Consider the following 24,607-nt stretch of genomic DNA (forward strand, 5'->3'; position numbering starts at 1 on the left):
CTGGTGGTCCAGTGGTTAAGACTCCACACTTCCAATGCAGGGGACGCAGGTTCGATCCCTGGTTGGGAAACTAAGATCCCACGTGCCGCGTGGTGTGGCCAAAAAAAAAGAAAAGAAAAAGAATAAAGACCACACTTTCTAGCCTCTCTAGGTATAGCCATGTGGCCAATTTCTCCCCAGTGGGATGGGAGAGGATCTGTGCAACTTCCGCATCATGATTTGAAAAGACAATAGGTCTTCCTATTGTCCCATCTTTCTTCATGTTGGTTTAAATGTAGACACGATAGTGGCAATTTCAATAGTCACATTAAACCATGAGACAAAGTCATGTAAGAAGGCTGGCAAAGCAACATTACAGAAGGAGCCAAGGTCTCTGATGATTGTATAGCTGCCGCATCAGCCCTGACTAAATGTGCAAAACAAACTTTTATCCTATTTAAACCACTATCACACTGGGTCTCTCCATTCCAACAGTGGAACCAAATTCTAATGAAAACACGGGCTCATCACCGCCTTGCCTAATGGGGCCCTGAACCCTTCCTGACCTTGACCATCTTTTCAACCGACTCTGAGAAGGAAGCCACAGCAGACAGGAACAAGAACTGAGCTTCCCTGGTGGAGCAGTGGTTGAGAATCTGCCTGCCAATGTAGGCGACACGGGTTCGAGCCCTGGTCTGGGAAGATCCCACATGCTGCGGAGCAACTGGGCCCGGGAGCCACAATTACTGAGCCTGCGCGTCTGGAGCCTGTGCTCCGCAACAAGAGAGGCCGTGATAGTGAGAGGCCCGCGCACCGCGATGAAGGGTGGCCCCCGCTTGCCACAACTAGAGAAAGCCCTCACACAGAAATGAAGACCCAACACAGCCATAAATAAATAAATTAATTAAAAAAGAAAAAGAACCTAGACCAGGGACTTACCAGGCCAGGTACGTCTCTCTCGTCATGACCCAAGATTTAAGAGTTCAAATAGATCTTACAGTCTATCTAGTCTTGGTATGTCAAACATGCTTCTTTGTAACCAAAGAAGACTGTCTGGTAACAGAGCCCTGGAACAATATTTATAGAAGGATTCTTAGGCTGCACTTGCATTCAGCAGGATTAAGTGCTGTGATTGATTAGTGATGTCTGTCCCATTCAAGGCTGAGCAGTTGACATCTCAGATCTAGTTCAAGGCAGAACTAGGGCTAGAGCCACTACATTTCCCAAGACCAGCCCAAGGCACTCTCCACTATGTCACACTGCCTTGTCAATGGTTATTGTTTCAAAACACTGTTAAAGGGCAGCAAGAAAATAAATTCACAGCAGAACCATTCTTGAGTGTCCGTGAGGACAAATAATGCAGTTCTTATTGTGAAGGGAAAAGAATAATCATTCAAGTACCTGTATTGCTCCTCTCAAGTTAATTCCAGTTTCAATGGCGACATAGTAGGATGCTTGCAGAAATGTCCTTTGCAGTAGGAGGGCAAGGAACAGAAGCACGGCTAAGACGTAGGCATTAGCAAGGAACTCTTGGGATGAGACAAAGTAAACCCCGAGAAATTGTGTCTGTTGGAAAGAGAAATTCAGAGGTGGCAGTCATTGCCGGCAAAATGACTGCCATTGGTACATGTTACTGGGCCATAGAGGCCATTATTATAGGACCCTCCATGCTTGCAAGCCTTGTGCAACTGTTTATGAGTGAAAAATCAGACTAGCATTCTTCTAACTATAGGGAGGGTTGCCTATACTCTCTCCATCAATAAACTTAGGTGAACAGAATGTGGCCCAGTTCTAACCTCATGCCCATAAATATGACTCTCAGCTTTGTGGCCACCAGGCCAGGGGAGCTCACTCTGAATAGGATAAGAATAAACAGAGCAAATCACAGAGCAGCCAAAACTAGAACTGCTAGAACAGATGCCACGACGTGTGTTCTCCGCTACAAAAACAGAATCAGCTGAGGCCTTGTCCCACATTCACCAACAGCCTGCACTGTAGAAACTTCTGGGGAGAAAGACCAGCAGAAAACATGGCAGTAGTGCTCCCAGGCGAGAGATGGAAACTCATTGCCTATAATTGACTATTTCAGACCCAAGCGCCCCAGCCTTGTGGGCTCCTGGGACCTCCTTTTAAATGTAAGGCTTCCTGCACCTCCAGCAAGATCTCAGATGATAAGCAGTGGGGGAAAAAAAAAACCAAACACTTGGACTTCATTGCTAAAGATACCAGGGAACAACAGCATGTGTTTCTAAATTCATCATCAACAGCTCCCGGGAAAACTTTGATCTTGATTAAGTCCATCGCTCCCCAGCAGAGCCACATCAGTGTTTCCATGAAGACATAGCTCTCCCCTTCCGGAGACTCTGCCCTGAACTTTGCAAGTGATTTGGAAGGGTGTGGGAACTGCGGCTGCGGGATAAAGAGTGGTGGGAACAAAGTGATGAGAAGGAGCCTGATGGCATGTCCACACCAGAGCAGGCTGAAAGGGTCAGGATTCTAAGCGGAGTCCTGTTTCTAGAGTCAGAAATTCCTGCATCCTGGATACAGGCCTTTCTGATGGTAGAGAAGATCTTGCCTCTTGGTTCAACAGGCCCCTTTAACCAGCCCTCGCAGCTCCATGGAGCTGGTCCTGGTTACAACTGTATGGCCCTTCCTCTGTGGGATGGGGTCTCTCCCTTTTGGGGACAGCAGGAAGCAGGTATAGGGAGAAGTGTGAGGTCTCTTAGAAGGGGGTCCTACTGACACCTGAAGGCCCTGACTCTGTCTCATTTGTTAAAGTACAACAGGGAAAAGGAGAAGGGAGAAGGGAGAGGGTGGGGATGGCTGGCAGCAAAATGGACCTTAAAACTAGGGCACGTTTGGGACTTCCCTGGTGGCGCAGTGGTTAAGAATCTGCCTGCCAACGCGGGGGACACAGGTTCGAGCACTGGCCTGGGAAGATCCCACATGCTGCAGAGCAGCTAAGCCCCTGTGCCACAACTGCTGAGCAACCCCCGCTCTCCACAACTAGAGAAAGCCCGCACACAGCAACGAAGACCCAATGCAGCCAAAAATAAATAAATAAAAATATTTTTTAAAAAACTAGGCCATGTGGCTTAAGAACCTGACCTTACAGGGAAGCAAGGGGCAGGATACAATATTTACCAGGTGCAATGCTCACAATACACAATGAGAAGAGTACCATTATTAGCCCAATTTTACACATGAGGAAATGGAGTTTCAGCATGGTTAAGTGGCTGGCCCAAGGTCACATGCTGATAAAGGAAAACAACACGTGAACATGAACTTGTGTGATGCCAAAATCACTACCGTAGAACCACTACTTAAGCCTCATCCAGTCTTTTGACCTTGAGTCTCCTACTGTCAGCTATAAGCTTGTGACTTGTGGGGGACTGAAAGATGCCCACCTGGATGGTTCTGGGTCAAAAATGTAGTCATCCAGGCTTGGGAAAAACCTGGTCCTGTTTAACATGCCTTGGAATTCTTCTGTTCTACCAGCCTCTGTAGAGACCCAGCTCTGGAGAATAAGGTCCATTATTTTAAAGCCACAAAGCACATCATGGGGATTCATCCCAAAGAAAATAATTTAACATAAGGAAATAGCTGTATGTGCAAAGATGTACTATCTCTGGATTCTAGCAGGGGGAGAGTGCAAAAATCCATGCAAATATCTAACCACAGGGAATGGGTAAGTATATTAGGATACTCATGGGAACACTATGCAACCAAGAACATGAGTTACCATGAAAGCTCTCGAGCAGCATGGAATGGCACTCGTTCACTGTGTCACAATGATCAGAAAGCACATACGCTGGGGAATGAGGGCTAGAAAAATCAACCGATCTCCTTGGTTAGGCTATGGGTGTTATTTAATAAATGCACTCATCAGTATTTGTACATTTTTCACAAAGCAACAAATTCTCTTTTTTCAGGTCTAAAGGCAAAGCCTTGACCCCTTCGCCTAACAACACACACACCCTAGGGTCAGAAATAATATTTATTTGGATCAAGAATTTTGTGACCTGTTAAAATGAAAATCTGCTTGCAGGTGTAAGTCATTGATTGGGTCATTATTTGATCTCTCTTCAAAGAGACAATGTAAAAGAGATGGAGGCCAGAATAGCTACATTTTGATTAAGAAGTGGGTTCTAGACTAGCCAAAGAGGCCTAGAATGCTGCCCAAGGAAGGCAGGCCCTGGGAAGTTTCAAATGGCTGTGAGAGCACTGGCTTTGCCCAGCACCTTGAAGACTGGAGAGAAAAGGCCAAGGACTTACAACTTGACATTTGGCGGGTGGTAAAGGCTTTGGAAGATCAGATGCCCTTGTCTCACATTTTCACAAGCTCTCAGGGAGGAAACTGTGTTTGTTTCCAGGGGTTTCCCCAGTAGCGCTCAATAAATATATTTTAAATTAATCAATGCATATGATCTTCATCCCCCATCTACTTTTTATAGAAGCTATACATTTCCCCATTTTACAGTCGAGCCAACAGAGGCCTGCAGAATGTAAGTGACTGCTGAAGAGCACAGAGGGAGTTTGTTGCAGAGGCAGGCCTAGCACCCAGGACTCTTGATTCTACAGGTCTGACTTCCGTTGCCCCTGCCTGGCCAGAGGTATGACTGGAAAGGCTCCTTTCCCTTGTTCTCTGGAGCTTAGAGGAGAGGGGGACACTTGGGATCTTGCTTCCAATTTTGGCAAGGGCCAAAAAGTGAATTGCTTGTAGGTCCCAGTGCTGGGAGGCCCTGGGTAAAAACACTGAGAACTGTCTTTGACCACTCACAGACCAAGGCACCCACCCATCCAGCCACAACCATTTGACATCGTGGTTTAGAGCTTAGACTTTGAGGTTAGCCATATCTGAGTTTGAGTTCTGACTCATTAGGTTAGCTACTGTGTCCTTAGTAAGTTCCTCAGCCTCTCTGAGCTTCAGTTTCCTTACCTGTAAAATGAGGCCATTAAGGGTTTCTACTTCAGAGAGTTGTTTTGAGAATCCAATGTAACAATGTAGGTAAAAAATTTTTTTAGTAAGTGTAAGCAGCAACAGTAACATCTGCATTATTCATTGAAAAAGTCATTTCTCCTGTGCCTCCTGGGTGTCAGGCATGGAGCTGGGCACACAGAGGTCAGACAATGCAGGTCCTGTCTTAGGAGACTCAGGGTCAAGTTGAGGAAAAAGAAAAGGGGTGCTTTGATGGTGCAAGCGTAGGATATTATGGGAGCACAGAAGAGGAGCAGCTAATTCAACCAGAGGAAGGCTTCCTGGAGGAGGTGACACTGGAGATGCGTCTTGGCAGCTGAGAGGGGGTTAGTGACACACGCCAGACCAGAACAGCTCATCGGCATTGTCATAAAGAGACCAACCCACACGCTGACATCACAAAATCACAGAAATGCATATAAGTTCTCAAAGTACCCACAGTGATAGCCACAAATATAAGCATCCAAATGGGGACACAGATATACACAGAAAGAGACATACCAAGAGACACAGGGACAAACAGAAGGGACATACGCATAGACTCATAAGCAGGTCTCAGGAGAACTCATTCAGAAACAACACACACTCACTAACCTACATATGACTCCCACTGAGGTTTAGAGGCCATTCGAAGCTTTGGCCCTGAGATCAAACCCAGACTGTTCTTTCTTTTTTTCTCTGCTCAGCTCACAGCCTAGAGCAGTGCTGGCAGGTTTCAGATGCCAGCAGTTCTCTATAAATCCTTGCCCCCCTGACAGATCAGAGGCATCCATGGCAGGTGACAGATTGTTGGAGGGGGTTGGGTGAGAGAGGGGGCTGGAAAGAGATCTACTGTGGGTTGTGCACAGCCTGGGTCCCAGCTTTCCCTGGGGAGTGGTAGGGGGACAGGAGTGTCAAAGATCTAGCAGGCTATATGACACTTCCAGCAATAAAAGAAGAGATAAGAAACGCTTGTCCTTGAAGATGCCAAGGGCGGTATGATTCTTGTCAACTGTGAGTATCCTGGCGAGGGAAGACAGGACAGGGCAGCCACTGATAATAAAGTAAACAATGGGTGCCTGGCTGTGCTGACTGCAGCAGGATAGATTCAGGCTGAGCGGAAAGAAGGGCTTTCTCACTGAGAGGGTTGTTAAACACTGTGACGTGTAGCTAGAGAGCTTCCTTCTTTGTTCATAAAGACCAGAAGAGCACCTGTCTCTCTGGGTTAGAGCTGCCTGCCGGGAGGCAGAGGGGTGAACCAAGTGACTTTAATAAATGACCCCTTTCCCCCACTTTCTGGGCCCAGAAGCCCAAATGAGAATTAAGCCATATCCCAAGCAACCACACGACTGAGGACTCTTTGTTGCTGACGTTGGAGACTATATTTACTTTCAACTCTCGTTTCTATGTCTGTAATTTGCTGATTGTATTTGGGCTGCAGGGAACAAATATTAAATCTGATAAGGCCTGCTGCCACTGAGGCAGGGCCATCTGTCTCGGCGATTTATGTGCCAACAAGTATCTGAGACAAGAGCATTCCAATGAGAGGGCAGCAAATCCCAGGGTTTGTGTATAAACAAAGAGAAAAGAGAAGGCAAAGCTAACATTCTGATGAAGTAATATTCTAAGTGTTGTTCTCACCATCTCTTTGAAACATCCGCCCTCAGAGTTCTTAGGAGACTGACATAAGAGTTTTGGGAAACATAGTTAGAAGAAGATGATGTGGACAAGCTGATAAGGGCTCTGGCTGGTGTCACTTCCCCCTAATATTAACAACTGGCTCCATGCTGCTGCAGTTTTATCAATGTGGAGTATTTGGGGGTCACCTAAGGTCAGACTGAACCTGAAGGTGACACTCCTGTAGACAAGAGAAGCAGTCTCTTCCCCCCTCTTTTGGGGCCAAATAAAGTTCAGCGGCTCAAAAGCCACTGAAGTCTAAATAAGCAAAAAGAGTCTTCAAAGTTTTTCTTTTTTTTTTTTTTTAGGCTTTCTCAAGTTTTTTTTTTTAAAGAAATTGATACATTATATAAGCATTTTCTAAAAGTGAAAAAATTGTGAAGTACAGTAAAGTTTTCATAAAATTTATTTCAAAGTTAATAGTCTTCACATTCTTGATTGAACAAGAAATCTACCCATCTTAGCCTAGCCAACTCCTATGCATCTGTCAAGGCCCCATTCAAATACCCTCTCCTCTACGAAGCTGTCATGATCACTGGCTCAGTTAGTCACTCCTTCTTCCCATAGTTCCTTGTATCTACTTCCGAGTAGTAGTATTTAACACATGGTATAAAAATATTTTATTTAGATTTCTCTCTCCTCCATTGGGTTTCACAATCCTTGGAGCCAGCGGTGATGGCTTGATAATAATAATCAATTTAGCATCATGATTGTAAATGCCCAGACTATGGAGTGAAAGAGACTTGGTTTCAAATCCTGACTCTGTCACTAACTAGCTGAGAGACCCTAGGGAAAGTTACTTAACCTCTTTGAGCCTCAAGTTCCTCATCTGTAGAATGGGGATTAAAATACCTACCTTATAAGTTGTATGGTTATGTGAATTATATCTCAATAAAACTGTTACAAAAAAAACTTACCCTAAAGGGCTGTTTTAGGGATTAAATGAGATAACAAATGGATAACTTCTGCACACAGCCAGGCATGTATTAAGCAGTCAATAAATGGTTGTTATTATTGTTAATCCTCCTCATTGTAACCATTGCCTCTATATACTCTGACAGCCTAACCCAGGTCTGGCACGTGGTAGGGTTCAATAATCATTTGCTGAGTAAATCAGACAAACAGACTTGGAGTGTCTCATATTCCCAGCCAAAAGTACTCAGCTGATTAATTATATCTCTGGAAAAAATTCATATGAACCTCCTGAGGATTAAATGGTATCTGCAATTTTGGAGCCCACGAGATGAATAACATTACACAAGGAAGAGTCGTAAATTAGTAGTCAGATCCCTAATTAGTAATTCCCTGCATCATTTTTGGACTGTCTGTTTGTGGTTAAAAGGTTATAATGATGTTCCTGCTGGGAAAATAAGACTCTGAATTTTATTAGAGGTGAAAAGTTTTCCGTTTCGTGACCATCTAAACCTAAGTGGCAGCAAAGAAACAGATGGAAGAATTAAGTACTCCGCCCTCACCCCCAGAGTGGATGTTATTGCCCCAAGGAAGGAAAATAAACCCCAGAAAGATTTTTCTGTCTCTGTTGTCCGACAAATTTCAGTCTGTAGCATCTTTAGAGCTGGAAAGGCCATTGGATATCGTCTAGTCCAATGGGTTTCAAATATTTTTAAGACATGGAACTCTTTTTTAAAAAGAAATTTTAATGGGCAAGTCTAACATATTAATAAAACTGGGGCAGCTTTTAATAAAATTTGGAGTGGAGGGAGAAAGAGCCCTACACACGGAGGTTTCCCACTCTCCTCCCCCCAACAGCAGCCACCAAGATGGCCCTGCAGAACCTTGAGTGCTGTGCATATACAAAACTGAAGAAGATAGATCCCCGAAAAGTTACTTAGAGTCTGTTAAGATGACATGAACTAAAAGCTAACAAACAGAAGTTCTAGACACTGGATAAACAAATGCACTACCTGCAACCTTCTGGATGATGACATAACTGAGAGATGTATTATGGTGATTATGGTATGGTGAAAACAGCAAGGCGCCATAAATCCTCTAAGGGCACAAGCTTGCCTTCTAACATTTCTGTTGACCAGATGCAGAGCATCTCCTAGAGGGGGATATTGCTAAGGGCTCTGTGCATGGTAAGGAGCTGCCCCGGTGCAGCCACAGCTCACACACATCGGCCTCTTGCCCTTTCTCACCCGTGAGTGAAAACCTTGCAAAGGGTGCCCTGCTCTACCCCTGGGTGGCCTACCTTGGGCTGGAAGACGCGATTCTCCTTCCCAAGGTGGTCCACGATTCCAAAGATGCACAGCGGCCCAGCGAAGCCCAGCAGGTCAGCCAAGATGCGGAAAGTGCTGCTGAGGACCAGGCGCCTCCCGAAGGCACGGCAGAGGGCCTGCCAGATGGCCCGGGCACCCTGTGTGCTTTGCATGTCCTTCCGCTGTCCAGAGAGACACATGGCCAGGTCAGAGTGGCTGAGGGCCCGTTCACAGCAGGGCCCAGCCTCCCAGGGAGCGCCTGGCTCCTGCTGCCTGGGGAAACCCAGTGGCATCTGCTGCAAAAAGGTGAACTCCAGGAAGAAATTATGGAACCACCAAGTGTGTGGTTGTGTGGGTCCATATGGGGACCCAACATGGTCCAGATGGGGAAACTGAGGCCAGATGATGGATCAAGGTCACACAGCTGGTCAGGGACTACGTGGTGAGCACAGCACTGTAATGAGGGAGTAACATATGCCAGTCCAGTGCCACTGTGTCTGCCTCAGTGTCTCCCCTTGATGCTAGGGCAGAAGCAGCGAAGGAGCCCTGGACTGGGAGTCAGGCAACCGGCTCTACTACCTACCAGCTGTGGGCCAGCTCTGGTGAGGTAACAGCCTTTCTCAGGGCCTCAGTTTCCTCATCAGTGATTTGGAGAGATGCCTGCCTGGCCCAAATCATAGAGTTATTGTAAGGATCAGGCTACTAATGACCCTGCTCTCCATATGGGTGAAAATTCCCACCTTTACAGTCACTGGGCTCCAAAAAGAAGAGCACAGGGCATGGGAAATCAGTACCTCCCTTCAGGGCCTCAGTTTCCCCACATGGACAATGTAAGTGTTAGACCAGATGAGCTAAACTGTGAGGGCCATTCCAGCTGTGACTGTCCTATGAGTCTTTGGTCTTGGACTTGTCCCTGGTTCACTGTGTGACTTAGGGCAAGCCTCTTCCTCTCACTGGGACTCAGTTTCCCCACTGTCCCATCAAGGGTTTGACCTGATACTTTCTGATGTCCCCATCTGTGACTCTAAACCAGAGGGCAGGGAATGGATGGTGTGGCCATGCCCCCACTGACCGCCTGGGCATCGAAGGCCTCGCAGAGCCGCTGGTAGTTGGTGAGGGCCCTCATGGCAATGGGCAGCTTCCCAATGGCTCGGAGATCAATGGGCTTCTTGTGGGCAGTCTTGATGAAGGCGTTCATCCACCAGTAGGTGCCTTTGGACAGCAGGTTCACAAAGGGCTGCAGGAAGCGCACCCCCAGGTCCTGCAGGTCCTCTGGGGGTTTCACTTCTCTCGGCATCTTGAAGAAGATGTATCTCTGTGGGGCACACGGGTCACTGGGGATGGGTAAGTGCAACTTACAACTTCTCACCACCCTCCATTCTGCCTCAGCAAAGATCTGGGGTTGTGACATCCCACCCTTGACCTCTAATAGGTGGGGCCATCGTTTGCCTATTCCCAGGAAAAGGATCCCCCAACTCCTCTTGGCTACCAGTGCCAGGGCCTCCTGACTCATAACTCTTCATCGAGGGCCACTCTGAATCCCCTGGGGTGGGTTGGGTTGGGGAGAAGCGGGAATCTCCCATATACCATCTTCTCCTACAATTCTGAAGATGCCATCGTGTTTCATGTAGGGTTTGCAGAACGTGGAGCCATGCAGACCTGGGTTTGAAACCTGCCTCCTCCGCTTACTAGCAAGGCATCTTTGGACACATCTCATCTAAAGCGTATCCTCATCTAAAAAGGGGATGATGTGAGGGTCAGTGGAGGTAGGGAATATAGAAGCCTCTATGGCCTGCAAATCACCAACTAAAGCGGAGGAGTCAGAGAATGCAGATTAAAGTAGCACTTTATGCTCATCAGACTGGTGCAAATTAGAAATGGCTGTAGCCCCCCTTGCTGGTTGGAGAAAGGGAAAGCGCTTTCTGATTCACTGCTGGTAGGTCACAGCATTTCTGGAAGGTAATCTGCAGTATCAATTAACATTTAAAATACACAGACCCTTTGAGCCAGTAACTCCACTCCTTGAATTCTCTCCCATAGAAATAAAAGCAGCAATACAGAAAGATATAGGTATGTTGAATATGCCATTATTTATGAAGGTAAAAAGTTGGCAACAAAGTGAATGCCCATCAATAGGGTAATGGCTGAATAAATTATGGCTCATCCACACGATGGAATATTATGCAGCCATTAAGGAAGCTAAATTAACCATATCAGACTTGGAGGGAGTCACAGGGGATATCTGTTAGATGAGAAAAGCAAACTGTGAAAAACTATGTATAATATGATCCCATTTTCATAAAACTAATACTGAAAGAAAAAAGCAATACTTATATGTGTTGAGAAGAAATTCTTAACAGATACAAGTATGTGGTTACTTGTATTACTTGTATGTGTTACTTATATTTTATATTAATAAAAGCAAAGAATGGAAGGACACATACTAGGCTGTTAATCTGGGTTACCTGGGGAGAGAAAGGTTGGGGGAGGGGAGGGTATGAATCTCAGAGAGGGAAAGGGGGCAAAGCAAAAATGATAAAAAAACAAAAGACATGTATGCAGCCACATTTCCCACATTTACTCATTCATGTGTAACTATATGAATACATTAAAATAAGCCTCCCTGACCTCAAAAAGAAAAAAAAATCAAACAAACTCAGAGAAGCCAGTACCTGAAGCTTTTATTTCCTCTCTATGGGATTAAACCCAGACTCCTACAGCCTCAGCTGTCATTTCCTCTCCCCCTGGGAGCCTGGGGTAGAGGGCAGCTGGGCCGGATGGAATGTTCCTCCTGAAACTTTTCCCACTGGCCTCAACTCTCCTTTTGAGAGCAGGTAAAAGAAGCTGACTCCTTCTAGGGTTTGGCTAAGAAGAGGGTGGGGACCCACACCCAGGCGCAGGACACAGGTCAGGAGCCCCGTCCTGGCCCAGGTGTGTCCTCAGGTGGGTGGCAGCCCAGGAGTAGCCTGCTTACCCTCACCCTGATGACATTGACCTCCACGAGGAGTAGCATCCCGTAGAGGATCACCAGCAGCCCCGTGAGGCAGAAGCGCAGCTGTGAGAAGCCGATGGCGTGGTCGTAGAACTTGACAAACTTGATAGTCTTGGTGATGAAGGCCAAGGTCCAGTAGACTAGCAGTGCTGCCGAGGAGAGACAAGAAAGCACGGAGGATGTGTGTGCACATATTCGTGTGTGTGTGTGCAACTGTGCGGAAGAGGACAGAAAATAAGTGTGTCAGGGAAGAGGTGTGTGTGTGGACAAGCAAGTGTTATGGGTGTGAGTATGCACATTTCTGAGTAAAGGGGTGTCTCTGTGTGTGAATATATGAGTGTGTAATTTTGAGACGGTTGTGCATACATTAAAACATTCATGATAGGCATGTTCAAAAATAATAATCATCTTATAAGTCAAGGTGGTCAGCCAAATTTCCCTTTACAATAAATAAGAAGAAAAGTAGTGGAATTATTTCTTGAATTTAACTGAGTTATAGGCACCATACCAAATAAGCACTTTAAACATATTTATCTCATTTATTTCTTATATTAGCCTTGTGAAGGAAGCCCTGACGTCATGCTCAGTTTAACCGATAAAGGAATCGAGGCTCAGAAAGGTTTGGTAACTGATCTAAGGTCACACAGCAATTAAGTGGACTAGCCTAGTGCCAGAGCCTGTGCATGTAGGCTCCACCCTACAATGGCTTCCTTGCGGAATTCCCAAGCTGGGAAGATCTTAAAGGTCTTTCAATCTAGCCCTTTCATTTAACAGATGAGGAACCTGAGGCCCAGAGAGAGGAGGTGGCATGCCCAAGCTCACTGCAAGTTAGTGACAGACAGAGGGTGAGGGCCTAGGTCCCTGGCCCCCAAGTCCAGAGTCCACTACGGCATGATGATGCTCCTCAGGGAGACTGAGGAGTGGGAGATACAAAAACATGAGTCACAGTCCTGAGAGGCAGTGTGTGTAGTGGTTAGAGCTGGGCCTGCAGCCAGATACGCCTGGGCACAGATCCTCTGACTTAATAGCTATGTGACCTTGGGTAAGTCATTTAACCCATCTAGGCTTCAGTTTCTTCATCCATAAATGGGAATAATAATAGTACTACCTCAAAAGTCGTCATGAGCAATGTATGGAGAGCATTTAGCACAGTGAGCCTGGCACACAGTGGGCGCTCTTTGGATATCAGCTGTTAATATATTTGTTATCTCCAGATTTCAGACCTTGGACCATAAACATCAGGAGCCATCTGTGGATTCTCTCCTGTAAATTCCCACCCACCCCCATCCAAATCCACCAATAAACCACAGTCAGCTGGTGACAACAAAAGACAGCAGTAACTAAGTCCCCCTTTAGGGGGTGCTTTAGCACAGGCAGTCCTTCCCCAATTACCCCCTAGAGTCATATGCTCTGAGATATATGATATATATGATCTTATATATGATATAAGGTCAGCCTAAATGCCTAGAGCTCCTCTCTAGAGGAATCACAGAGGGAAGGAGACTGTCACCCTGCCTTCATCCCTAGGTGGGCCAGGACATAAATGCCAGGGCATCTCTTGGGGACAAAAGCTGGGGTCTGTCCCAAGCTGGCTCTGGGCTGGGAACTAGGTTGAGACATTGAACTGGGGAGGGACAAATGCCACCTGAGTGAGAGCATTAGGATAGAGGGCAGGAGCATCCGCTTCTGGTCCCAGTCCTCAAGACTGGGATGATGTCCCTCAGCTGGTTCAGGTATCCAGGTCACAAGGAATCCCCTAGCTGGGGGACATCCCCCTGCATCCACACTTATACTCTCCCAACAGACTCTATTCCAGGCACCAGAACCTCTTTAGACCTTCGTGAGGGTTCCTCCTGGGGCCAAGACTTGAAAATATGTCTCAGATTGGTCTTGCCTCTAACACGTAACAGATATGGTTTGATTTGATCTTTCTAAGAACACTGCCTTAGGCAGGGACTTACTATTCCTGTTCAGATGGGGAAACTGAGGCTCAGAGAGCCTGAGTGTCTTGTCCAAGGTCACACAGGGAGTTAGTTGAGGACCCAGGACTAAGCCCAGGGGTTATTTCCACAGTCCCATCCCACAGTGCTGAGCCCTCAGCCTGTTGCCAGACACAGCAGCATTCGGTAAAAGCTTAGTGCATGTCTGAGAGAACAGGAGAAAGGAAAGAAAGTAGTAAAACACAGGGGCTGCTGGTGAGTTTTAAACTCTGAATTCCCATTACCTCTGCTTCTTCCCTCCCTTTCCTCTCCCTCACCCCCACATCCTACCTATTACCAAATTCTATTTTACTTCCTAATTATCTTGAATCCATTCACTTCTGTCCTTCTGGGTGGCCACCTGGATCAGGTCACCATCATGTCTCCCCTGGACCGCCTTAAGAGCTTTCTCCTGGTTTCCCCAATTCCCCTCTTGCCCTCCTCCAACCTAGCCTCTGTAGAGCAATACATTTAATCAAATATGATCTCAACACACCCATGTTCATAGCAGCATTATTTGTAATAGCCAAAAGGTGGAAGCAACCCAACTGCCCATTGATAGATGAATGGATAAACAAAATATGGTGTGTGTGTGTACACACACACACACACACACACACACACACACACACACATACACAATGGAATATCATTCAGCCTTAAAAAGGAAGAACATTCTGACACATGCTACCACATGGGTGAAACCTGAGAATATAATAAGTTAAATGAACCAGTCACAAATGGACAAAATAGTGTATGATTCCACTTATACGAGGTGACTAATGTAGTCAGATTCATAGAGACAGAAAGTATTATCGAATGATGGTTTCGAGGGGTTGAGGGGAGTTATTGTTTAATGGGAAGATGAAAGAGTTTTGGAGATGGATGGTAGTGATAGTTACCCAACAATGTGAATGTATTGAGTGCCACTGAACTGTACACTTAAAAGTGGTTAAAATGGTAAGTTTTATGTTATGCATATGTTAACACATACACACACACACATCCCAATCCTCAATGGCTTACCATCGCCCTTGGGATAAAGAATAACGCCTGTAGTGTGGCCTTCAAGGTCTTGCCCCACCTGCCACTCCAACCTTCAAAGTTCAGCTCCCTTCTGCTCTCTGCACTTCAGCTGCTGTTTTTTGCCCAGACTTCCTAATGTGCTTTGCATCTTCTGCCTCTGGGCCTTTGCACATGCTGCTCCTTCCGCCTGAAGCATTCCCCTGTCCCTTCTCGCAGTTAGTTCTTACCTATACTTCAGTTCTCAGCTCAAATATGACTTTCTCACAGAACACCTTCTGATCTCACCTGGGTCCAGGAACAAGGTTACTTCACGGGACAATGTAAGCCACATCATGGGTCACCTTTCTGCAGGACTCCAGACCTGTGACCGGACAGTAGCTTCCTCAAAGGGCCAGCTATTCTCCTAATACCTGCTGCCCTGAAGCTCATGGGGTGCATCCTCTTCTCTTTTCCCTGTTCTAGAATTTCTGGCTTTGTGGAGAGCAAAGCTCTACCAAAGGGGGGAGTTAGTCTTTGTTCCTTGGAGAAGGACTGGTCCATCCATGGGTGGTCATTTGTGCTTTGTGGAGAGAACATTATGCACTTTCTGGAGAATGAGAAAATGAACTCGCCAGATGCCCAGACAGGGTGTGTCCGGGGGCACTGGTCAGCCAGGCCTCGTGGTTAATGAGAGGTCTCTGTGCATGAGGAGCTGCTTCAGACACTGGCGTGGGAGGCTCTCCGAAGCTTGTATTTAACACCTCTCCACCTGCTGCCCCCTAGTCCCCCAACCACACTCACTTGGGGGCCCCTGGGGTAGGGGCATCACCTGGATGATCCTGATGGAGCCAGCTCCCACCGTACACAGGAAGGTAGACCTGTGATTAGCTTGGGAAACATCCTCTGCCCACTCATGACACCGTGCTGTCTCTGGCTTAGCACAGAGAGTTCCAGACTCCAGATGTCAATTAGATGCTATGATTCCTAATAATCATAGTCTGACTTAATGACACACGGTCTGACCACAGCCTAACAGTCAGATGTACAGCCTCGGCCTTAGACATGCAGATTAAGCCCCACACAGAGGCAGATCTGTGTATTTATACCTCTGGCCTAAGCACAGTCTGAGGACCCTTAAACACAGTCTCAGCCTTTTTAAGAGCCTGCTTGGGTGCCAGACTCCTGGGATCTAAACCTGGCTCTGAGGACTTCCCTGGTGGTCCTGTGGTTAAGAATCCACCTTCCAATGCAGGGGATGCAGGTTCGATCCCTGGTCGGGGAACTAAGTTCCCACATGCCGTGGGGCAACTAAGCCCGTGCGCCACAACTAGAGGGCCCGCGCACCACAACTACTGAGCCCGTGCGCCACAACTAGAAAAAAGCCCGCGTGCCGCAATGAAGAGCCCACACGCCGCAATGAAAGATCCCGCATGCCACAACTAAGACCCAGTGCAGCCAAATAAATAAATTAATTAAAAAACAAAAACCAAAAAACTTGGCTCTGGCCCTTGACTAGCTGGGGAGACTAGTGCAAACCACTTAACTTCTGAGCCTCAGTCTCCTGATCTATAAAAGGGAAATAATAATGGTACCTACCTCATAGAGTTGTAAGGATTAAATGAGTTAATATATGTAAAATGCTTAGGATCGTGCCCGACAGATAGCAGGTGCTAAATGAGTGTTCACTGTTATTATCTGTAACCTCTCTGAGTTTCAGTGTTCACATCTGTAAAATGGGGATAGCAACAGTACAAGAGGGAGAGTGGGGGGGGTTAAGTGAGATAATGCATGGAGGAAGCTCAGCATTGAGCCTGGCACACAGTACACACTCAGTAAATGTCAACAGCCATCACCGTTGTTTCTGACTGGGACCCCGGCCACATGGTGTCAGAAGGTCTAAGCGGGCACTCCTAAATGTTGGCAAACCACAGGCTCTGGTCCTGGGGCCCTTCTCTTTCCTCCAGGTTACCTCTTTTGGGCTCAAGATGCCACCTATAAAGCCGTGACTATCTTAGACCTCCTCTGGAACGCCCAACTTGTTTATCTAACTGACCGCCTGACACTTGAGCTGGCTGTTTCAAACTCAACTGTGGCCTAAACACCCCAACTCCTGCTCCTTTGCCATGTCAGTTACTAATACCACTGTTCACCCATGTACGCTGGCCCAAAGCCTAGGAGTCTTCCTTGTTCCTCTCCTGGCCCCTGACCTCATCTCCTACCATTCTTCCCTGCACTCATTTGCCTTCGACCATACTAGCCTCTTTGCCAAGTTTGTTCCTATCAGAAGGCCTTTGCATTTGCTGTGCCATTTGCATAGAAACATCTACCCCCAAATATCTGCATGCTCACTCTTAACAGAGACCTCCTCTGAGCATCCTATACAGACAGCAACACGGCCTTCACTCTCTACCCCTTACCCAGCTCTATGTTCTTCATAGAATCATCACTACTTATTTGTTTGTTTGTCTGTTTACTGTCTTTGCTTGTACGTCTCCTCCACCAGACTGGAAGCTCCACAATGGCAAGAATTTTTCTCCTCTACTTCTGAACCTCTAGCACTTAGAACAGTGCCTGGCACATAAGTCCTCAGCAAACATTATCTGAAGGAACAAATGGAAGTACCTATCCCTCCCCGTTTCCCACTCCTCCCCTTTCCCTACCAATCAGCAGCTTGGGGAAGTTGGAGGTCTCAATGTTGTGATAGTAGATCACAGAGGTGACAGCAGCCATGAACGCCATCCCGGCCGGCATGTACAGGTGGAGATGGCGGGACTCGGTCACCCTGAGATAAGGGCGAGAGAGAGAGACAGAGAGAGAGAGAGAGGGAGGGAGGGAGAGAGAGAGAGAGAGAGAGAGAGAGAGAGAGAGAGAGAGAAAATGTAGATAAGCTGCGTCGTACCCTAACAGAGTAGCCCAGGCCTCGTGCTTAGTGCACAGCACACAGTGGGGCCTCCAGAACACACATACCATATAGCTCCATACCATATGCTGGCAGCTCTGCCCAGCCCATGCCCCAAACACGCCTGTTAACTAAGGGGCCCAGGCGTTCACACAGAGATGCTATGAGAGCTCGGTGTTCAGGCTTTGAAATTCATGGCCTTCTCTCTCTGGGTTCACGCTTACCTCCAGAACACACATACCATATAGCTCCATACCATATGCTGGCAGCTCTGCCCAGCCCATGCCCCAAACACGCCTGTTAACTAAGGGGCCCAGGCGTTCACACAGAGATGCTATGAGAGCTCGGTGTTCAGGCTTTGAAATTCATGGCCTTCTCTCTCTGGGTTCAGAATCTGGCATAGGGGAGCTGGCCTTGGCAGTCGCAGCTGCAAAGCTTCTGGCTTGGAACCAGCTTATCCCCCTACAGAGGCCTCAGCAGGTGGGCTCTGGTCTGGTGATAAGCCCCACAGGGAGCCGGAGCTCCCTCCCAGAACTCAGCTTCCCCACGACTGGTGAGGAGGCTCAACTTGCCTGGTCCTGATCATGCCCTTCCAAGGCTCCCTTCGATAGAAAGCAAAACTCAAAGGCACAGGTGATGTGGCCTCAAGCCTTTTTTCCAGCACCACCCAGCCTGCTCTTTCTAGTGAAGCTATGGTTAGGAACCCCTCCGTTCGCAGGAGGCCTCCTCCAGTCTTCTGCTTCAGTGCTGTCCTTGCTTGCGTTGCTCCTTCTATCCAGTGTGCAAAGAGTCCCTGCCCTCGAGAAGCTGACAGTAGGGAAGGAAGCAACCATGCTCAGAGCTAACCGTCTGACTAGGCAGTCTAGGGAAGTGGTATTGCAGATGGACAGAAGGCTGAGAGCACACAGGGGAGGGTGGGCAAGCAGGGAATGCTTCACAGAGGAGGTGGCACAAGGCTGAACTTTGAAGGATGAGCAGTTCAACGGAGAAGGTGGGGGGCATGAGGAGAGCCATGTTGGGACCCCAAGTGGTCTGGTGGGACTAGGATATAGCATAGGGGCGGTGTGTTTCCCTTCTTCCTCGCTAGAAGAACCACAAGTTTGCTCCACCAGCAATGCGCCCAGCCCCAGGGAATGGATGGTGAGGTTCAAGCAGCCATGCAATTGCACACTTCTTTGTCAGTGATTGGTTTAAGAGTGGCCATATAACCCAATTCTGGTCAATGGGATGTAAGGAATGTCTGTAGATGATCTGCTGCATAAAGAAGAGGCTTGTGGGCAGCATGCCCCCTTTTTCCTTGCTTAGTTGATGCCTGGAGTTGGGCAGCCATCTTGTAACCATAAGAGAAGATATGGTGGACACACAGAGGATGGCATAGAAAGATGTGGAGAAGCTGGGTTCCTGATGCCATTACTAAGCCACCACACCAACTAAAAAAGGTGGCCTCCAGATTTCTTGTTAAATGAGACTGTACACGTTGATATTCTTCAAGCTTGATTAGTGGATAGTCTCAGTGCAAGGTCTTTGCACTGTTACAGGAGGTACAAGGCGGTCACTAGTGGGGGCACTGGAAGCAACCAACACCCTGTCCAGGAGGTCTTCAAAACTCTTGCCTCTGTACTCCTTGAAATAATTTTGAAAAACTCTGTACTCCTGCGTACATTTTTAAGTGACATCTAAAATGTTATTTCATAAGTTTAAGTACATTCATTTTTTTGCAATAGAAGGTAGAAATGATAAACATTTTATAAGATGAAATAAGACAGTGAATAACCATAATTGAAATAAGTATTTTATGACATGACTTAAATAGATTTTGGCTGCTTTACTGAATAATCTACACTGACTTAGGTAAGAAATTAGGTAAAAGTTTTATATATGGCTTTTTCCAGTGTATGGTGGTCTGGGAAAACATTCTATATTTTAAAAAAAAATTCTAAATAACCTATACTGCTTTGGTTGTTCTGAATTCAGAGCATCACAGAGAAATAATACATAAAGGAAGACAAGAAGCCCCACAGGTTAGATGCCTTAATTAATCACTAAACGAGGCTTACCTTAAACTAAACTCAAGTTCAAAGGTCACTGCTTTAACAGCCCCCCTCTCTCATCTGCCCCTTACACTTCTGGCAAGTCTGCCAACCCAGGACAGGGACTGTGGCTTCTCCTCATGTCTGTTCCCCTTCCCATCCTCCTTCATGCTCCCCTGCCCAGGGGTGAAGGCCACAGATGGAAACCAGCAAATACCAGATAAGTGCCTATTGAGGAGCTGACCTGCTCTCTGGGGAGGAGATGGCGATTTGCACCGAGCTGGAGAGGTTTGGGATACAGGTGCTGCCCCACACGGGAGGGCCTGCTGGACAGCCAGCAGGACGGAGTCCCCAACCATATTCTAGCCAGTCTCCCACATTCTGGGAATATACTAGCTGCCCAGGGCTCTGCTACTCTGCACTCTGCACCCTGTCTACGCTCTAATTTCATCCTCCACTGCCCTATGAAGCAGGCAAGGCAGGGGTTATGGTGCTCATTTCACAGGTAGAGAAAGTGAGACCCGGAAGGGCTGGGTGACTCGTCCAAAGTCCCACAGCTGGCACGTGGCATAGCAGAAATGAGAGCAAAGACCCAGGTCTACCTTCTCTGCAGGAAGGGTATTTTCCCCTCTGTTGCTTTGTTCATTACAGCCCGGTGAGTATATTCTGGCCGGAGGGCTCACAAGGCATCCCTCCCGTCTCTAGCATCTGTGCTGCTTTGGAAGGGGTGTTGGGATGGAAGGCGGGAGGCAGACTTGTCACCTGCTAGTTATGTGGCAGTATGCATTCTGGTCCTGATCATCTGAGGGCTTTGATAGTCAGGAGGAGGCCCAAGGCAAGCAGTTATCACAGAGATTACTGCTGAAGCCAGGATGCAGGCACATTGGGAGTGGGAAGGTGAGGGAGTGTGTGTGTTGGTGGGGGTGAGGATCCCATCCCCCTGCCATCCAGCTGCAGGAGCCAGGGCTGGCAGGAGTGGAATCTGGGCATAGTCTGATTCCAGCTCAGAGGGATTGGACCTCAAGTATTTAAGCCAAATGTCCACCACCCTCCACCACCCCTTCACCCAGGCAGTCACTGAGCCTTGCCGATCCTTCCATTCTTCCTTAGTGAGATGGCTGCTTCATCTCCTCCTCATCTGCACCCCCAACTGCTGACACACCGCTTTTGGCTGCAGTTATCTCTCACCTAGACTACTGCAATCACTCCTAAGTGCTGTTTCTACCTCCAGCCTCTCCCTGCTTCCATCCTGCCCTCAAGTTCTCACCTAAAAGTGCTGCGCTGATTACATCTCTTCTCTTCCAAACTGCCTACAAAATTCAACCCAAACACTCAGCCTGGCATGTGACGCCTTCCTGCAGATGCCCCCAGTTTACACATCTCAGCCTCCAGCGCTCCCACGTGTTTCATGCTTCAGCCCCGCTGCACTGCTGCACTGCTCCCACCCTGCCTGCTTCCCCTCCCACCCCTCCCCACTCGCCCGTGGTACCTTTCTCACGACTCCCCACTGGCCCTCCCTCTCTGGAACTCCTCTGCCTGTCAGAACCCTAGTCATCCTTCCAGATTCTGCTCAGAAGTCCCTTCAACCATGAAGCTTGCCCAACTCTGCCTTCCTTTATCCTCCCATAGTACTTTCTTGCAACGTTATTTCATTTATTCTCTTAAGGAGTCACTAAGGGTCTATGGAGCTTTCTCATGTGCCTTGCACTGTGAATACAAAGATGAATAAAATGCAGATTCCAACTCTGAGGCCTTTCTGACTTAGGGGGGAGACAGTTTGCAAATAGATATAGATGTTAACATACAGTATGATCTGTGCTGTGGCAGGTGTGAAGAGTATGCTGTGAGGCCCAGCGGCAAGGTGGGCATGGGAAGAAGGCCCTTAGGAATGAGGCTAGAGAGAGGGAGGGACCTGGATGCCAGGCTGAGGACTTAGGACCTTGTAAACAACTGGAAACCAAGGAAAGATCTTAAGCAAGAGTGATTTTTTTCCCTCCAAGAAGGTAACCGCAGCAGCTTGTGGGAGAGGCTGGGCATATCCACTCTAATAGGCTCTAGGATTATTTCACCAGGTCTTGGTGTCCAGATCTGGGTCCCCTCCACCCTGCTGCACTGAGAGCAGGGCCTGGTTCTCACTGTCCAGTGCCTGGCACACAGATGTTGGGTAAACAGCTGCTGGATTTATTAGCAAATGAAACGATATTGGCTCATGGAATGCAGCTGAGCTGGGGTCTCCCTGGGCCTTTTAGGAAGCACCCTTGAGTAGATCCACTCTCCTGGGTCCTCTGAGAGTCACTCACCCATCAGACAGGATGCCCTCCGCGATCTCACACACCAGGACGAAAAGCAGCATGAAGGTCAGGATCCAGCGCAGGTTGTGCCCTGGGAAGTGGAGCCATGTGCTGTGGTGGATGTGCACCTTGGAGCTCTGACTGCCCCACCCTGCAACGAGAGACAGGAAGAGGTGGGAAGCCTGGCTCACCTGGAGGAGGTTTCGTGAACCCCAGGAGGGTGCTTAGGCATTGGGTCCATGATGGGGATGAGGAGTGTACCCATGACAATGCCCCAGTCTGGTACACATGAACTAAATGTCCTTGCGTGAAACCCCGGACCCACAGAGGCCCACAACGTGCAGGTACCCATTTTATATGCCGACTTCTTGTGTGACAAATAACCGCGTAAATAAACCGTTTGGTTGAGAGCAACAGTGTAAATGCTGGTACAATTTTTGATACACATGTGAGCATAAGCTTCCTTCCTATTTCTAGTTGTCTTTGTCAACAACTGGCAACTTTTTGCTTCTGCAGCATCCTCCTCTTTTTAATTTTGTAGCAATTTTTCCTTTCTTCTCAAAAGCTGTATATGAATCTTAAGATTTGCTTTTTTTCTTAATTAGAGCAAATTAACACATTTTGGGGAAGGCAGGGAACAAACACTCTATGAGTTGACAGAGCTAGCTAGCTTGAGAAATTCGAGGTCTTGGAGAGAGATAAAGGGGACCCTAGGAAAGAGGCACACACGACTGTCTGGGCGGTGACGCCCAACTCTGCAGAGGGCTTTCAAACAGTGGCGCTGGTGGCCTCCGTCCGGGTCGCTGCTAAGTCGGATCGGCTCTGCCCCGAGCCCGAGAAATTGCGCTCCAGAGACGCGCGCGCCGCGGTGGGGTTAGCTGGGGAAGCGGAGCCTCTTCTCGGTCAGGGCGAGTGGAACCCCAGAATTGCCGGAGGCTACTGACCACTGTCAGGCTCAGCCCCTGGGAAGCTCCTCCACCCAGCCTCTGAGGCGAAGGCTGCACTCCTCCCTGGGCCCAGCTGCGGCTGACGAGAAGGGTGCCTTGGGGGAGGGGTGGCCCGGCTCCCTACACAGCGCCTCTGAGGTTACAGCCCGACCCCCTACCGACCTATCCAGAGCGTACAGAGACCCCTGCTTTCCCCTTTCTCCACCCCAGCTCTGGCCCTGCGGTGGCAAAACTTGGGGGTCCCCTGGGTCAGGAGCTTCCGTTGCGATGCGTGCGGTTTCTGGGACACCCCGGGAGTGAGGGCTGTGCGGGTGTGCGAGCGCCGGCACCGCGGGGCATAACACAGAGCAGGGGACCCCAAGAGGGAGGCGAGCGGCGGTCGCCTGGCCGCAAGGGGACGCGGAGCGCTGCGGCGCACAGCGCCTCCTCCTCCTCCTCCCTCCCGACCTCCGTCCTCCCCTCCTCCGCTGCTCGCCCCGCGCGCTCACCGATGAAGAGGATGGGGAAGGTGATGAAGAGCAGGAAGACGTGCGGCACCACGTTGAGCGCGTCCACGAAGCAACCGTTGTTGAGGACGCCCTGGTCCACCCGGTAGGCTGCCGAGTGGTTCTCGCTGCCGCAGAAGGCCAGGGGCATGGCGGCGAGGGCTCGGGCTCGGGCTCCAACTGCGGCTGGCTCCACGCGCCTCCCGCGCTCTGTCCCCTGTAGCTCCGCCGCCCGGCCCGGCCGTCAGGCCCCAGCCCCCACCCCGCGGGCCCCGCCCCGTCGGCGCTCCGGCTCTCCCACCCCGCCCCGCTCTTCTACCTGCGGGGCCTGGGGGGCGGCGGGAGCGCGACCCGCCGGGACGCGCTGGGGCAGAGTTCCAACTGTGGAGGCCCGCACAATGCGCTGGGGGGCCGCCTTGTGAGTGCCCCTCAGCGCGCGTGCGCTGGGGAAGCAGGGAAGACAGGCTGGGTGGGTGGGCGTGCTCGAGTCTGGATGAGAGGGTGAGGGGTGCAGAAGAGAGGAGGAGGGTCCTCGCGGCTCCGGAGTGGGCGCGGTCGGAGTCTCGAATGTGACCTCCCTGCCCGGGGTCTGAGGTGTGAGCTCACCTGGGCCTGGCTCTCGTGGGTATAGTTAGAGCGGAGGGTCCTGGTGGGGCAGTGTGGGACAAGCCCCACCCCATATGAATAGGAAAAGCATTCAAAAACGTTACCTAGGGGGGAGCTTCGAAGGTTTTCGAAAGTGCTTCCAGGCGGGACGTTCATAGGTGCTTTACAGCGTATCCCTCGCTTTCACAAACGGAATCTTCCAATACTCCTGCTAAGTACAGGTTAATTGCTCCCATTTTTCTGGTGAGGAAACTAAGGCTCTGGGAGGTTACATGACTGACCCAAGGTCTCACTGCCAACAAGTAAAGAAGCATAACTTGAACTCAGCTCATCGAATTTCAACCCGCACTCCCCAGCCCCCATCTGCCTCAGGCATGCATCTATTACATTATTGAAACCTCCAGCGACTGGCAGGTGAATGGATAGAATAGATCATGGCCCAAGGTTGAAAAAGGGGTGCTTGTGGAATTGTATCCAGTGGAAGCAATGGAAGGCAGCCAAGAGGGGTGGAAAGAGATAATGTCACCCTAGGCTGTATCCT

At 48.8% G+C, this 24,607-nt stretch overlaps 1 protein-coding gene across 10 annotated transcripts in view; it reads right to left on the reverse strand.

Annotated features, from left to right (window-relative positions):
- ABCC8 (ATP binding cassette subfamily C member 8) overlaps positions 1-23,651 on the reverse strand; it is a 77,240-nt gene extending 53,589 nt beyond the window's left edge. For 6 of the 10 annotated variants that reach the window (XM_055091573.1, XM_028501252.2, XM_028501248.2 and 3 more), the window contains exons 1-7: positions 23,464-23,640; positions 22,038-22,179; positions 17,469-17,590; positions 11,807-11,973; positions 9,905-10,147; positions 8,826-9,014; positions 1,381-1,545 (exon numbers count right to left, since the gene is read on the reverse strand). In XM_055091573.1, coding sequence (XP_054947548.1) covers positions 1,381-1,545; positions 8,826-9,014; positions 9,905-10,147; positions 11,807-11,973; positions 17,469-17,590; positions 22,038-22,179; positions 23,464-23,611 — 1,176 coding nt within the window. In that variant the 5' untranslated portion in view covers positions 23,612-23,640. Of the gene's footprint in view, positions 1-1,380; positions 1,546-8,825; positions 9,015-9,904; positions 10,148-11,806; positions 11,974-17,468; positions 17,591-22,037; positions 22,180-23,463 lie in introns of all 10 variants that reach the window. The other 4 variants (XR_003683637.2, XM_028501250.2, XM_028501253.2 and 1 more) reach the window with 4 other exon arrangements.
- Positions 23,652-24,607: the final 956 nt, after the last annotated feature.

This window comes from Physeter macrocephalus, chromosome 16 (assembly GCF_002837175.3).
Source record: "Physeter macrocephalus isolate SW-GA chromosome 16, ASM283717v5, whole genome shotgun sequence".
Classification (NCBI taxonomy): domain Eukaryota; kingdom Metazoa; phylum Chordata; class Mammalia; order Artiodactyla; family Physeteridae; genus Physeter; species Physeter macrocephalus.